Source organism: Limanda limanda, chromosome 23, assembly GCF_963576545.1.
Source record: "Limanda limanda chromosome 23, fLimLim1.1, whole genome shotgun sequence".
Lineage (NCBI taxonomy): Eukaryota > Metazoa > Chordata > Actinopteri > Pleuronectiformes > Pleuronectidae > Limanda > Limanda limanda.
The window spans coordinates 5,788,594-5,802,890 of NC_083658.1; the positions used below are offsets into that span (position 1 = coordinate 5,788,594).

Sequence of the window (14,297 nt, forward strand, 5' to 3'; positions counted from 1 at the left end):
GCCCCTCACAGCGGCTCTGTACCTTGCCGCTTGCTCTGTAACAGACTAGAGGTGCTCATCCATTTGACTCTGCTCAGAGTGACATGGGCGGCCGGCACTGGACGGAGGGGAAGAGACAGCCGGGATAAATCGGTGAGTAAGAGCAGGGAGTTGTACGGTAAAGACGTTTGTTTTTTAAAAAGCAGGAGAAAAACTACAGGTGAGATCAGACGCTAAGGATTCCTCTCTCTGACGGGGAGATAAGGTTAGTAAAACACAATCAGACCAGCTGGTCAGTTAGTACATCAACCACGAGGAAGATGATGATTGTGACCTGTGGATGAAGATGAAAATGTCATCATGCAAATGATAACTGCACAGTTCAGAGAGAAAATTTAAACGACAGAGGATTTGCATGTTTCATATAAACTTGCACAACAGGATTGTTGAATAATACAAATGTAATGGCCTGAAGGATATTTAAAAACCATTGAAAACAACTCTGTGCAACTTCTACTGAGCAACAGCGCCCTCTGCAGCCACAGGCCTCTTTTATTATTGTCCAATCATGCATGCATTAATGGAAATGCATCTTTCACTAGTGCATGGTAAACAAAATACTGCAAAACAGTACATAACAAGACAAATAACAAATAAAAACTATTCAGAATAAAATACTATATAGAAATTAAGTAAAAGTTGACCTGTGGCAATTAAAACTACAAACAATGTGTGCTGTGTGCCTGTTCAGCTCAATGAGTCCCCCTTTGTTTTTGATGGAGCTGCAAATTGTAGTGGGAATAAAACGTGCAGATGCTCTGTATGAACATTATTTTCTCTCCACACAAACAAGTGATGGTGAATTTAAGATGATCGATGGAGGAAAAGCTTGTATTGGTGTTGGACGCCATAGAATCCAGTGACATGTGAAATCTATATTATTATAGTGCTGAAGTCCATTCTCCCAACGTGGAGCAATGAGGGATGGGAGGATGAATGAACGATGGCCCTCTAGAATGGGACATCCTCTGCCGTGGGACAGAAATATACCTTTGAACCCAAACGGCGTGGGGTCGCTCTTGACCAGGTGGCGTTTGGTGCCGTGTTCGGGGCTCAGGGCCGAGCCTGGCCACACGGGAAGAAAGAAAGTGAAGGGGGGGAACAAGAGGAAGAGAAAAAGTGAGGAAGAAGAAGAAGGAGAAGATTTTGACAGAATTCTCTATAGATGTTTTCTCCTAATACTACATTGTTCCTTCACTAATATGACCCTAATAGTCGTAATAAATAACTTTGTGATCCTAATTTCAATTAAATCAGTTAAATTAAGTCTTGTGTCCCTGTTTCAAAGACCTCCAGTGCTGCCTCTGTTACCTTTTGGACTCTTGAGATTGCTGAAGCCCTGTAAAGTAAAACGCTTTTTAGCCGTAGAGGACCTGTCAGTTGTCGGACTGGTCACCGGTTCATCTGGAAGCGATGGTTTTGAAATGGGGGGAGAGAGGAGAGCGTGGCAATCAAGAAAAGATAAATAGTGGCCCCCAAGAGAGACAGAGAGGAAGACCGTGAAGATGATGGCGATGAAGAAAAGAGGAGTACAGGTTAGTGTAGCTAAGATAAAACTGTCTGAGAACTTCAGCCTTAGCTGACGCAGAGGTTTTTTTGTGTGTCTGTTCATGAGGATTAAGCATTGATTAAAACACTCACCTTTGTGTTTGGGTGAGGAAGAGAAGTTTGCATCGGAGGTCGGGCTCGGCTCGGCTTTCTTCTCATCCTGCTTCTTCTGGTTCTTCTGACCACTGCTACGGAACGGGCTGGAGAAGACAAGAACAAAATGTTATCCTGATCAATAAAGGAATGTGTTTGTGTGTGTGAAGTGACACCAACCTGAGTGAGATGGAGCTGCTGCTGCTGGTGGGACTCATAGAAACAGCGTCGAAGTTCTTCGGTTGTCTGGCGTCTGAAACATACAACAGTTTACTGCAGTTTCCAAAGGGCGTGCTGTGCATAGCAAAAGCAAACACAGCTGTATTTGCGGTTGTATGTGTGTGTGTGTGTGTGTGTGTGTGTGTGTGTGTGTGTGTGTGTGTGTGTGTGTGTATGTGTGTGTGTGTGTGTGTGGTTGTGTGTGAGTGTGTGTGTACCTCTGCATGCTTTGAGTTGCTGGGTCAGAACTTTACGGATCTCGTTCACCCACGAAGTTTTAATCTCTGGCGTTGCAGCCTGGATAAGACAAGGAATGAAAATGACAAGGTTTCCTCTTTACATCGGCCAAGGTCTTGTTTTCACCCCGTTTGTTTGTGTGAAGGATTACGCAAATCTACCCGATGGATTTCCAAGAAACATATACTGCAAGAAAGGATGTTTTTTGACATCTACAATGTCATTAATTTGGTAATATTTCATAATGGAAAGACAGTGTGCCATTTGGTCCAGATCCAAATAGAAGCGACCTCTCACCTGCACAATAAAAACCTCGTCTCTGGAGTTGCACCAAACTTCAAACTTCTTGTTATCTCCTTTAGCGCTCTCTGTTATTCCCACGGCACTCATCTGAGAGGGGAAAGGACGGAGAGACGTTTAGCAAAGAATATTTCACTGCAAATATTAACCCCTTCAAATCTGAGCAGAGCGAGCGTACGCTGAGCGAGTGTTTGAAGCTGTAGGACGGCGCCTTCTCGTAGCCCTCGCCGTTCTCCTCCCTCCGCTTGCAGAAGAGCAGGGCCTTCTCGTGCAGGAACAGGTGCCGCTGCATGGGCTTGAAGCGGGCCAGGTCCTTGACCTTGGCGTGACCTTTCTTGTGCTCTGTCCACACGCTGAAGGAGCCTTGCATGCTCAGGCGGCCTAGCTCCGAGAGGTTACCCTGAGAGAGGGAAAACACGGACAGGGATTTAGGTGGTGTTAATTCTCAAGCTGGAGTTTTCAACCAAAAAATCCAAATGAAGAAAAGAAGAGAAATCTCTCCAACCTCGTATCCTGTGATGGCGATGAGGTGCATGGAATCATTCACAGCTTTCAGGATCCCCAGAATAGAGGAGAGCGCCTCCTGTAGGTCATCACAGCCATCACAGCCTTTACTGTACTTCAACAACTCCTGCGATCACAAAGAGGAGAACAAAGCAAGTTATTTCCCTGCTTCACATTAACACAAATCCTCCACAGCACCTGATCAAGTCTCACCTTAAGTAGTAGCTGGTACTTGGTGATTCTCTGGACAGGTTTAAGGAGGTAGGAGTCCAAACCAAGTTTATGTTCCAGCTTCTTCTGGCACTCCTGATTCACAAAAAACACAAACCGATTATTTAGAGTTAATTGTTGTCATGGAGCCGCAGCAAAGATGAGAGGCAGGGGGGGGGGCCGACCTGGAAGAAGGCACAGTCGGAGCACTGTCTCCACAAGCTCTCGGAGCGAGGCTTGTTCTGGCAGTAGGCCTCATAGATCTGCAGGTCCTTCATCTGTGCACAGAGAGGAAAACAGCCATCAACAATAAGCTCTGTGCAAGGTCTGTTATCTGGGGATTTAAGAATGATATATAAGGATTTGTATTAATTGGTAGTTTATCTCACCCGTTCTAAAAAGCAGCGGCCCACCAGCTCGGGAAAGTCAGTGTACGCTTCCAGTTCCTTTAGAAAAGTCCTGGGGAAATTAAGAAATAGATATTACGTTAAGATCAAGACTTTTTAAGGCCATAATGAATAAAATTAAAGCCCTATGGCAAGATTAACAGTTACTTCTGCATAATTTAAGATATAATATTTGTCCTTGCTAACCTCTTGTGGAACTGGTAGATTTCAGACATGTTCCCAAACAGGACGTCCTTCTTGCTGAGCAGCGTCCCGGGGATGAGGGGAGCCATGGCGGGGTTGTCCATCTCTGCTGCGTAGCCCTGCAGTTTTAACATCACATACATGTGTCACGTCGGCAAATCCACAAAACCTTCAGTAGTAGTGTGCACAGGAACACGAGGGACTGACTGACCTCCAGGACACACAGCAGCTCCTCCACGTACGCTCTCTCCGTCTCCAGCAGCTCGTTCATCACGTGACTGGAACACACACGCAAAACCATCAGCATCAATGCAACTACATATTTTACACCTTTAAAGTTGTACTGCAAAAATGTAACAGCATCTCTGTCCTTTAACTGTTTCCTTACCGCCGAAGCACTGCCAGGTTTTCTTCTTCCTCTGAGAGAGAAGCGTGTCTGGTGCAATTAAGAAGAGGAGACTCCACCTGGAGTTATAGAGACAGATCACACACATTCAGGCATATAAACATCTTTTTATATTTTATAATCTTTTAAGATATATTCAGACAATATGAGCAAATGATTGATTGTTCTTCGTACCTTTTTGCAGATGGCATTATCTGCAGAGTATCTCCTCTCTTTTCTCTGTTGATCTGCAAGGAGAAAAAAGAAAGTGTTATTCATCCCCGTACATCCCTGATATTTGTTGCACTCTTTCTTTCAGTTTATCCATTCATCAATCCAGGCTTACTGGGCGAGGGGTGCGGCGACTTGACTTCGGGTCTCGGTGCCACTGGCTGGACTGGTCGGGGCTGTTTGGCGGCAAGTTTCTTCAAGCTGATGCGTCTCTTCTCGAACATCTCCTGCACAGAGCCCTGCTTCTGGAAAACTCTCTCTACCTGGTCCTGAAGGAGATCGAACACAAGCGGAGATGAACGTCAGGTGAACTTGAACCTCAGCAGGAAACACCATGATGGTTAAAGAAAGCCGCTTTCAACTGACCCTGAGCTGAGTGGTGAGCACCGGTTCATACTGGAGGCAGATGGCGCTGCGGTCGGCGAGGGTGTGCAGCGGCAACGTTTCCAGGTACCGCTCCAGTTCTTGCAGAGCCGCTTCGGCGCCGTCCTGAGACTGACAGCGGTCAACGGGCTGGTTGGCCAATAGGAAGATGCCCTCCTCACACCACTGTGACGCCTGATGGGAACAGCGTTGTTGGAAGTGGTGAATTTTAACCCTTGCATGGTGCTGAGGATAAACTCCTTGTTCCACACCCCTACCTTCTCCAGAGCGTGGTGCATCTCCATCGCCCTGAGCAGCAGGTTCTTCTTGCACCTCAGGGTGGCGCTGATCTCGTCACACACCCCCCTCAGCTCGCTGCACTTCGGCCTGATGGAGTCCTCGGCGTAGTGCGAGTTCTCTATCAGCCTGGCACCTTCGCAGGCCAGGGACAGGGCGCGGTCCAGGACGTCCTGATGAATCACACATTGGAGATGTCAGAGTATAATTCCAAACATACAGAATATTGGTTCAGCAGCAGTGGAGGCAACACCGCCCTCTTGTGGATTGTTTATGAGGTGATGCAGGATATAGTGGGACAAGGATGCAATAAAGATGAAAGTGTTGAGCATGTGTTTTCTCTTCCACGTGAGCTGCACCATTAATCAGGATTGTGTGTGTTTGTGTGTTTTTCTTACACAGGCCTTTTCCTCGTGCCCGCTGAGCTCTCGGAGGACGTGCTCGCCGTGGGCGGGGCTGACGCTGACCTCGGAGAAACCCGACAGCCTTTCTGAGGTCACATCAAGCTGAGCGCGCACCTAGAAACACACACACACACACATACTCCGTTAACCTTGTGAATGATCGGTTGTCGGTGCAGCAACAACATTTCCCATAAACTCACTTCACGGAAGTGCTGTTCAAAATGGCGCAGCTGCAAACACTGTTCCAGCTTCGTGCGGTGATGCTCCCAGAAATCGTCGAACGCCGTCTCCGTCTCGTCCAGCTGACCCAGGAGTCTGAGAGGGAGGAAGGAGGGATGAAGAGAGGGGAGGAAAGGAAGAGGGGAGGAGATTCATTAATTTGTTCAAGTTATTAATCCATTTTTGCTTCTTTTCATCCCTTCCTCTACCTCTGCACAGTCTCCAAATTCTCCAGCTCATCATGGGTCATGCTGTATTCGGGGTCTGTCTGTAGAGGCTCGTTGATGCAGTCCAACAGGCGTCCTCCTTGAGACAGCGCCACCTGCAGGTCCTCCTGGAATTTGAACAAAACATTTTTCTTTAATTGTGACAAGAATTAGAAAAACCTAGAGTTTAGGCTTAAAAAGACAGAAAAGCATCTCCGACCTTCATTGTGTCCTTCTTCAGTGTGTGTGTGTGCAGCAGGTTGGTTGTAGCCTCGGCGTCGTTTGGTAATTCTGTCTCCGCGAGCTCAGTGCCGAACGCCTGCAGAGTCTGAGCCGTGGTCTTCACCATGAGGGCGAACGCCTCGATTGCCTACGGAGGATTTGAAAATGTACACAGAGCTCTCGCTTGCAATTTGAGGGCCTAAAATGTGGGAATACATGTGAGTGCATGTGTGTGTGTGTTTTGTGAACGTACAGTGCGGTGAGAGATCCAGCTCTCGTGGTGGTACTCCTGCGTTCCTCCCAGCTCTGTGGTGAGTTGTCCTGGGTCGATATAAGCATGGAGCTCAGTCACCGAACTCAGCATCACCACCTGATAAATACATATACTCAATATATACACATTGAAAAAGTACACGTAAAATACAAAAAGATAAGAAAATCATACAAGTTCTTTACAGAAATGTGTTTCTAGTTTGTTGTCGTTCTGGGCTATTCAGGATCCTGCAGCTCCACAGGGAGCTACAGTGACCTAGATAATGCATCCAGTGAGTCACAGAAATACACTCATTATGTAGGATGAGATTTAGCTCGAGACACATGCAAATGTGAGGAAACGTGTGAAAAAGAAGGTTAGGGCCGGCACCTTCATTTTGAACTCGTCCCTGCTGAACTTGAACAGGAAGTCTGACAGAGTCCGCTGCAACAAAGTAGTGGGACGCAACACCAGAACCAAGTGTGAGTTCCCTGGAAATGAGCCCTGAGAGAGAAAAGAGCAGCTGTTAGATTTCAGGTTTGGAGGAAATAAAATGTAGAGGATGATGATCAGTGTCATCTGTATCAATTTGTATTTTGATATTTTACACCTCAGCTCATTTGCTACAGTGCATTTGCAGCCGTTTTTAATGAATTGAATGAAAATAAGATGTATAAACTGTATGTACAAAGCTGCACTGAGCTCATCTGTGCAGCCACCATCCCTCTGCAGCCACCCTGCATCGGCCATGACGGGATTCTTCCAGGATTTAATATCCACTAAATCTCCAACGTTCCATCAGACTCCCCCGTCACACCTTCCATCTCGTGATGTTATTAGTCCCGGGACTTTTGGAGCAGCCACAGCGTTTGCTCTTACACCACTAACAGGTTAAAGCGCGGAATTGCCTTTACACAGACAACAGCCACAGGAGGCCACTCAGCTGAAAGCCATACTGGTTATGGCTTTCCTCTAAAACCCTGGGTGAATTGCTCCACGCTATTAGGCATCATAAATCAATGGAGGGTGACACATACATGCGTTCATATGGGCCCTTGCACACACAGGGCCCGAGGCGAGCTCAGGAAAACGTCAGCAGTGCCGTAAATAAAGTCTGACTAGAGTTGTGAAAGGAAAACTGTGAAAATATTCAGGAAATATGAGGTTGGTAGAAAAATCTACACAGTGAGGTTTTATTTTGAATCCCGTTGCTTTGAGCATGTTGTTCAATCAATTATTCAAGCTGCTTTCTTATGTTCATATGCATTTTACCTGGATGTTCTGCAGAGTTGTGCTTACTGCTGCTGCCAGTGCAAACACCCAATCGACTGGCAGTGACACTAAAGTTATTCTGAGGAACATTTGAATGCATCTAGAAATTGAATCTGTGGGAGCAACGTTCAAACTGGGGTCTGCGATATCAAAATGGCGTCCACCCAGTGACGTCCTCCGTCATCTCAAAGTGGACGTTCATCACAACCGCAAATTACATCCCATAAAAATCAGACACGGCCAAGTGTGCCGTGATAAAGTGATGCGCGCGGCTCTAATTCAGTCTACAAAGAGACCTGCAAACACACATGCACACACTTACAAAAACACACACATTCATCATAGTCATGAAATGCTTGCTGGTGGTTGCCACGGAAACCATTTCTCCTTGGGAATCGCATGGAGAGAGATGGAGCGAGAGAGAGAGAGAGAGTGCATGATTGAATAGTGGGGAGAGGCAATGCGGAGAGAGACTGGTGTGTGTGTGTGTGAGAGAGAGAGAGAGAGAGAAAAAGAATGACAGTCGCTTATGTCTGTTTGTGTGGAGGAGTCTTGTAAAAAGCGTCAGTGGTGCCCCAGCTCCACTTTGCTCTTTCTGTTATGTATTTTTGTCACACACACACACACACACGCACGCACGCACGCACGCACGCACGCACACACGCACGCACGCACGCACACACGCACGCACGCACGCACACACGCACACATGCACACACAGCCTGCTGTGATGAAACCCTCATGGTTCCGCTCCAGTTTCCACCCAGTATTTTTTTAAATAACTCTATAGTACTTGCTTCTTTTATTGACTATACAAAACCCAGCATACAATATATGTGTAACTGGAATCAAATTTAATTCAATAAACCCTTTGAGGTCTCGGCTTAATTTGTAAATCTGCATTAACATGACAATGCACACGCACCGCTCAGTGCACCCCCCCAACAGATGATTACAGACATGCTACTGTGCTGGGAACTCACTTCTACCTCAAATTGATGCTCACGTGCACACACTCCCTCCCCGAAGATAAAAAAGCATGCATTAATACATGATAAGGATTTAGAATCTCATTTTCTGTTGACCAGGCTGATTTATGTGTGTTTGGCGAGGAGGCAGGGAGGGGAAGGCTCTCCACTCGTGTCCTCTAATGACATCCACCCCGGCCCCGTGGGAGTTGGGTACAGCCCCGGTGTTAAACCACCTCCCTCCGCATGTACAAACCCCCATTTCTATTGAAAGTATGGCAACGGCCCCAAATTATAACAAAGAGATTACTTTTGAATCTGTGCTGCACTGCAACAGCTTTTTATGGATGTTAAAACGTATTTGTCTCGTTTGCCCCGGCTGATAGAACCGTCTGCACCCCCCCCCCCTCTGCAGCAAACCCCCTGTATTATGCCTGAGTGACTGCATATTTATTACCCTCAGTCACACAAGATGAGCTGCTGCAGATATGGAGGCGTCCACATCATCATTTCACTGCAATGAATGTGGTTTATGCTAATTAATTTCTGGTATAGAGGTGGATCAACAGTAAGATTTTTAACTGTTGATTTAATTCTTCACATCACTGATAAAGGTCATCCATTACTACAATAGCCATTCATAGTAATTGTAATTTATAGTAAGTGTGGAAATGTTGTAAACAAATATATAGGGACCACCCACTTGAGGTCAAAGGTCAACATTGCCGTCATTTACCACCACTGTACAGGCGACCAAAACCTACAACCAACAGATTTACAAAACAATAACTGTCTGCCCATCTTTTATATTTTTATTATTTCTCCTATCGGGCCAGAGAACAAGCGAACGGCAGCGGTCGACCTTGAAATTGCCGCGGACATCTCACGGGAAAGACTGACGACCTTCACTTTCCAGCAAGACGGCGCGTCATTGGCTGGTGGACAAAGCAGCGCACAAAGACATGCAGGAGGACAGCCACAGGGGGATTGAAGTGAGGGGGACCGAGGAGGAGAAACGCTCCTCTCGCCATCTGCTCTCCATGCCTTCAGGTGAAGTTATAATTCACAAACGCCCACTTGGATTTAAGAGGCTTTCCTCACCTGAAGCTGCGGATTTAGATTTTTTTTTTATGTTGTCTGTCAGTAATATGTCTGCCTCTAACTGGTCAGCAGGTTGGTATCTAATGTGCTGATTTGCTTTACAGCCTGAAATAAGAAGCTGCAGACTTATTTTCGAACCCTATCAACAGTCAGGGACACAAAAGAAGAACAGATGAGTGAAGAGAGGGATGGAAGATGAAGAAGAAGAGTGGAGGTGGAGAGAGGTGATCAGCAGGAGATGTGCAGGGAGAAGATGAGATCCTGCAGATTGGCTTCTGCTACCACGCTGATAACCTCCCCTCTAACTGCCTCTATGAATCACGGGTATGATAGAGTGTGAGACTCTTTTAATCTTTTCTTCATCACCTTTTTTCATTCTTCTCTTTGCCTTTGTAACAACACGATGTGTCAGAGAAGCTTTATAGGTTTTCTATCAAACATGTATCACAGGGATAGACACAGACAAAAAACGAAGTTTCTGCAACTTTCCCTCGAAATAAATATGGGAGAACATCCGGACTTTGGTTTGGTGTATGTTGAGGTGTTTTGAATAAGTATTAGTTTGCCCTTTGGAACCCTTATTTTACTTTAATCTGTGCAAAATGTGTGTTTTCATATATCTTGGTTTGTGTTCAATTCAAACATTTGCTTTCACACTAATTAACGGCAGAGAGGCAACAACTGCTGGTCCCTGATTGGTCTGTGATGCCTGGTAGGGCCGTGTCTTGAGTGTGCAGATGTTGTGCAGGTGAAATTATTGTCACAGTGCCGAGTTTCTTAGAAAACACCACGGTAAAGCCATTAGGCTTCTTTGTAATCAGTGTCCAATTACCATATATTAGCATATATCTGCACACACGCTAAAACAGTGTAGTACATGAGGAGCGTCCTAACAACAGATGTGGCAAGGAGTCATCCACGTGTCGGCAGAGCTGGTTAATCATGAATCACAGCTGGAGCACGAGGAAGAAAATGTCATAATAAAGGGCTTCGTATGAGAGAAACACACATATCGACCACATATTGTGTATATTTGTGCCCTGTCTCTTGCCCATTGTCTGCTGGGATTGGCACCAGCTCACCACTGCAGCAACCAAGGATATATGGTATAGAATAGATGATGGATGAATGGTAGGATGCATGGATGGACAGAATGATGGATGAATGGATGGATAGAATGATGGATAGATGGAGGGATAGATCAAGCACAGAAGGTTTCTTAGCCTTCATGTTATTCCTTTTCTAATCTTTGGATGTTGTTAACAAGTTTGACTTGTAGAATTTAAAATACATCACGCAACTGTGACACAGCTGTCAAGACAGTGTTAGTTTCTGGAAACCTCCCCTAGACTTTTTCATATCATTATATATTATTTTATATCAAATGTAACACTTCTTCATTAAAATGCCTAAAAAGGACTAGACCTGTGTTATATGTTGTTGACTTGTGTGCTTACGTTATCCAAAAAAATGTTCAAATCCACAGAAATCTGCAATTTTATTAAAATAGTATTCAAGGTAAAGGGACGTTTCATTTTGGTCGCCTTTTATTTGCGTCACATCCGCTTTGACAAAGGAAAAACAAACTGCAAACCAGTTAACCAATCCAATGTTTTATCATTGGATTTTAGATAATGAGTATTCCTAATCTGTGAACATGATTTGTGTCTGAGTTGTCAACTCCCAAGATCCACGCTGCTTCACAACGTCATCAAAATAGGTCTTTTGCTATTGCTTGGATTGAGAAGGAACATATTGTACGTTTAAGGGCCTCAACTTCTCCGGTCTCCTTTTTTTTAGGCTGAGAATAAAAAAAGGAAAACACACAAAGCTTGGACTTTCTATTTCTGCATCTCACTGCACCCACCAGCCACTCCACTATAAGATGCTATTTATATAACCTCCATCCGGCGTCGTTCCAACACCCAGTAAGAAAACATACTTTTGCCTAATTGCCAGTACATGAAACACACACATAATGTTTAGTTTGTGCAAGCCAGCAAACACACACCAAAGACAACATCCATTACTCTAAGTGGTGACAAACCAAATTATACACACACACGTCCAGCTGACACCAGCAACTTCACCCGCACAACCACGGCCCAAACATACATTAACACATGTAAAGTAATGCACACTCGACACAACTGCTGTTTTTAGGCATCATGAGCAAATGATGCAGCATCCAGTGCTCGGCTATAAGGAGAGTTGCTCTGGGACAAACACACTTACAGCGATGCGGAGCAGGGTAGCCCTGACGGCGGCCCATCGGTCCAGTCGTCTGTCGATGACCAGGATGAAACCCACTCCCGATGCGGCAACGCTGCAGGAGAGACACACACACGCTGTTGTCAGAAGCAAAATCACTTTTTCTGGGTGTCTGAAAGTGTGTATTCAGGTTATGGAGCAGTAATTTCCCACTGCAGGGAACAGCTTGCATAACTGTCTGCAGGTTGGATCAATACACACATATATATAACACTATATGAAAAATATTAAATATTCCAGGATTACAAACTGATGCTGGGAAAGGTGAAAGCCTGTTTATCTCTAATCATCATTTGTCATCAGCGATGATGATGAGAGGCCCTTGAGATTACCATGGCAACCTTGCCACTGCAGTAATGTGTGTGTCGCTACATGTTCCACAGGCGGTGCAATGTGTAGCAACCTCATTAAGCTAATGTGTGCGTGTGTGTGTCAGTGCGTGCATGTGTGTGCATGTGAGGATGCAGCAATGCCAAAGAATTGACATGCACCCTGACAACACACACAGGCAGAAAGGGATGGAGGTTGAAGCACAACACACAAACACAAAAATCCCACACACACACACAAATACTGCTGACTTGGTCCATCTGGTTGTCCCTGTTTGCCAATTTTCATCATCACCCATACACATATAGAGCAAATGAACGCACTACGCTACCCAGTGAACGCTGCAACAGCAAATCCTCAGTCCATCTCTATACAGGGAAAAAAAATTCAAATCCCATGAATCAAGACGGTTGACTCCCTATTCCACCATGAAAAAAATATAAAAAATCCTCAATATTCCATTGTTATCATCCACCAATAATCCAATCCTCCTTAATGTGTCTGTGTTCCGCTGCTGTCAATGTTCAGTTCCTGTATCCATCCTCTGTGTGCAGCCTGCAGATGGAGAGCGGGGACCGTTCACATCCTTAAAGAGCATCTCCCTCCTCCTTGTCCTTCTCTCTCGGCTCCTCCGCCACCCTCCTCCACCACCCTCTTCCCCACCGTCGGCCAATTAAAGCCCAGCTCTGCATCTTGCTGTTCCCATCGCGGCCAATCAGAGCTCAGGGTGCAGCCGATTGGCAGCTCGGTGCACATAGCTCGTGGGGGAGAACGGGAGGGGGATTCAGGGAGAGGGGTATGAAAGGTGATGAGCCACAGAAAAATATATATAGAAAGAGAAGCCGCCATGACACACATATACAGGTACAAACCTGTATGTACATGTATAGATGAATCATCTCCATCCTTTCTCCTCCTTTTTTATAAACATGTATGTGCATGCAAGTGTGTGTGTGTGTGTGTGTGTGTCTGCACCATGGCAGTGCAGCATTCAGCAGTAAAGGTGCAGGAACGAGAGGAGGGGAGGGAGGTAAGAGGGAGGAGGGACAGATGGAGGGAGGCGAGAATAAAAGGCAGAGAGAGGAGGAGTAATAAAGACAAAAAGAAGAAAGGAGGTGGGATTATGATTTAATTTGAATCTGATTAGCAAAACAAACCGCACTACGTTTCACCCCAAGCCCAAACCAGCACCAGGGCTATTATGGTAGTTTATTTGGAAATATTGCTTAAAATAAATATGTAAAAGCAAATTTGATTCACTATTACATTAACATCTTCAATAAAAGAGCCTTAGGGGGATTGTGTCTCATTGTGTTAACCGTTTTATTCCCATTCTTCGTCTTTCATTCTGTAAAATGTATTATTTTATTATTTTCCTTGGCTCTTCCCTTTTGGAATTGTGCTGACATCTGCTGGCTGCATATGGTACTGCCACTCAAAGTTATTAGACCACACACATTCCATAGATGTTCTGCTGTCAAACCAAATGTTTGAGTGCGTGTGAGTGTGTGAGTGGTGCTGACCTGGGGACGCTGGTGAGGTAGCCGAGGACGCTTTGGAGCTCCTCCTCCTCCAGCTCGCTGAACTCTGGGAACTCTGGGAAGACCATGATAGGGCGGCCGTTTATCCCGCGGCCCCCTGGAGACACAGGAGGTCAGGGGGGAGAGGCAGAAAGGTCAGGGTGACATCCAGGCAGGGACGACCTCAGGTTTAAGACATGTTGGTGACTTCCTTTTGATTAATTTTACGTAATTATATGACTGCTGGATAGAAAACACAGACTAATCATATTTGTAGCTATAATTATTTAGCAGATTCGAATATTGGTTAAATTCAAATGCATCAGAAGTTCTCAAAAACGAAGGAATAAGACGAAAAGCTATGTAGACTCGTAAGAAATTATAAAACAGATTCCAAAATATGCCTGAAAAACTTATCACCTGATAAAAACAGCATTTTGAATACCACTTATTATATATGAAGAATAACTATGAAATATGGAAGTTAAAAACTTTTTCTAAACTCCATAATTTGA

The 14,297-nt window shown here is 45.2% G+C and overlaps 1 protein-coding gene across 2 annotated transcripts in view; it reads right to left on the reverse strand.

Annotated features, from left to right (window-relative positions):
* LOC132996648 (guanine nucleotide exchange factor DBS-like) overlaps positions 1-14,297 on the reverse strand; it is a 34,087-nt gene that overhangs the window by 3,777 nt on the left and 16,013 nt on the right. The window contains exons 3-29 of one of the 2 annotated variants that reach the window (XM_061066975.1): positions 13,786-13,900; positions 11,897-11,987; positions 6,711-6,824; positions 6,321-6,437; positions 6,066-6,215; positions 5,849-5,973; positions 5,621-5,735; positions 5,415-5,534; positions 4,998-5,189; positions 4,723-4,914; positions 4,472-4,625; positions 4,321-4,373; positions 4,129-4,205; positions 3,952-4,018; positions 3,744-3,859; positions 3,540-3,609; positions 3,336-3,428; positions 3,154-3,246; positions 2,942-3,067; positions 2,615-2,836; positions 2,434-2,526; positions 2,118-2,196; positions 1,861-1,933; positions 1,681-1,787; positions 1,351-1,443; positions 1,030-1,104; positions 23-97 (exon numbers count right to left, since the gene is read on the reverse strand). In XM_061066975.1, coding sequence (XP_060922958.1) covers positions 23-97; positions 1,030-1,104; positions 1,351-1,443; positions 1,681-1,787; positions 1,861-1,933; positions 2,118-2,196; positions 2,434-2,526; positions 2,615-2,836; positions 2,942-3,067; positions 3,154-3,246; positions 3,336-3,428; positions 3,540-3,609; positions 3,744-3,859; positions 3,952-4,018; positions 4,129-4,205; positions 4,321-4,373; positions 4,472-4,625; positions 4,723-4,914; positions 4,998-5,189; positions 5,415-5,534; positions 5,621-5,735; positions 5,849-5,973; positions 6,066-6,215; positions 6,321-6,437; positions 6,711-6,824; positions 11,897-11,987; positions 13,786-13,900 — 2,997 coding nt within the window. The remainder of the gene's footprint in view (positions 1-22; positions 98-1,029; positions 1,105-1,350; positions 1,444-1,680; positions 1,788-1,860; positions 1,934-2,117; positions 2,197-2,433; positions 2,527-2,614; positions 2,837-2,941; positions 3,068-3,153; positions 3,247-3,335; positions 3,429-3,539; positions 3,610-3,743; positions 3,860-3,951; positions 4,019-4,128; positions 4,206-4,320; positions 4,374-4,471; positions 4,626-4,722; positions 4,915-4,997; positions 5,190-5,414; positions 5,535-5,620; positions 5,736-5,848; positions 5,974-6,065; positions 6,216-6,320; positions 6,438-6,710; positions 6,825-11,896; positions 11,988-13,785; positions 13,901-14,297) is intronic. The other variant, XM_061066974.1, reaches the window with a different exon arrangement.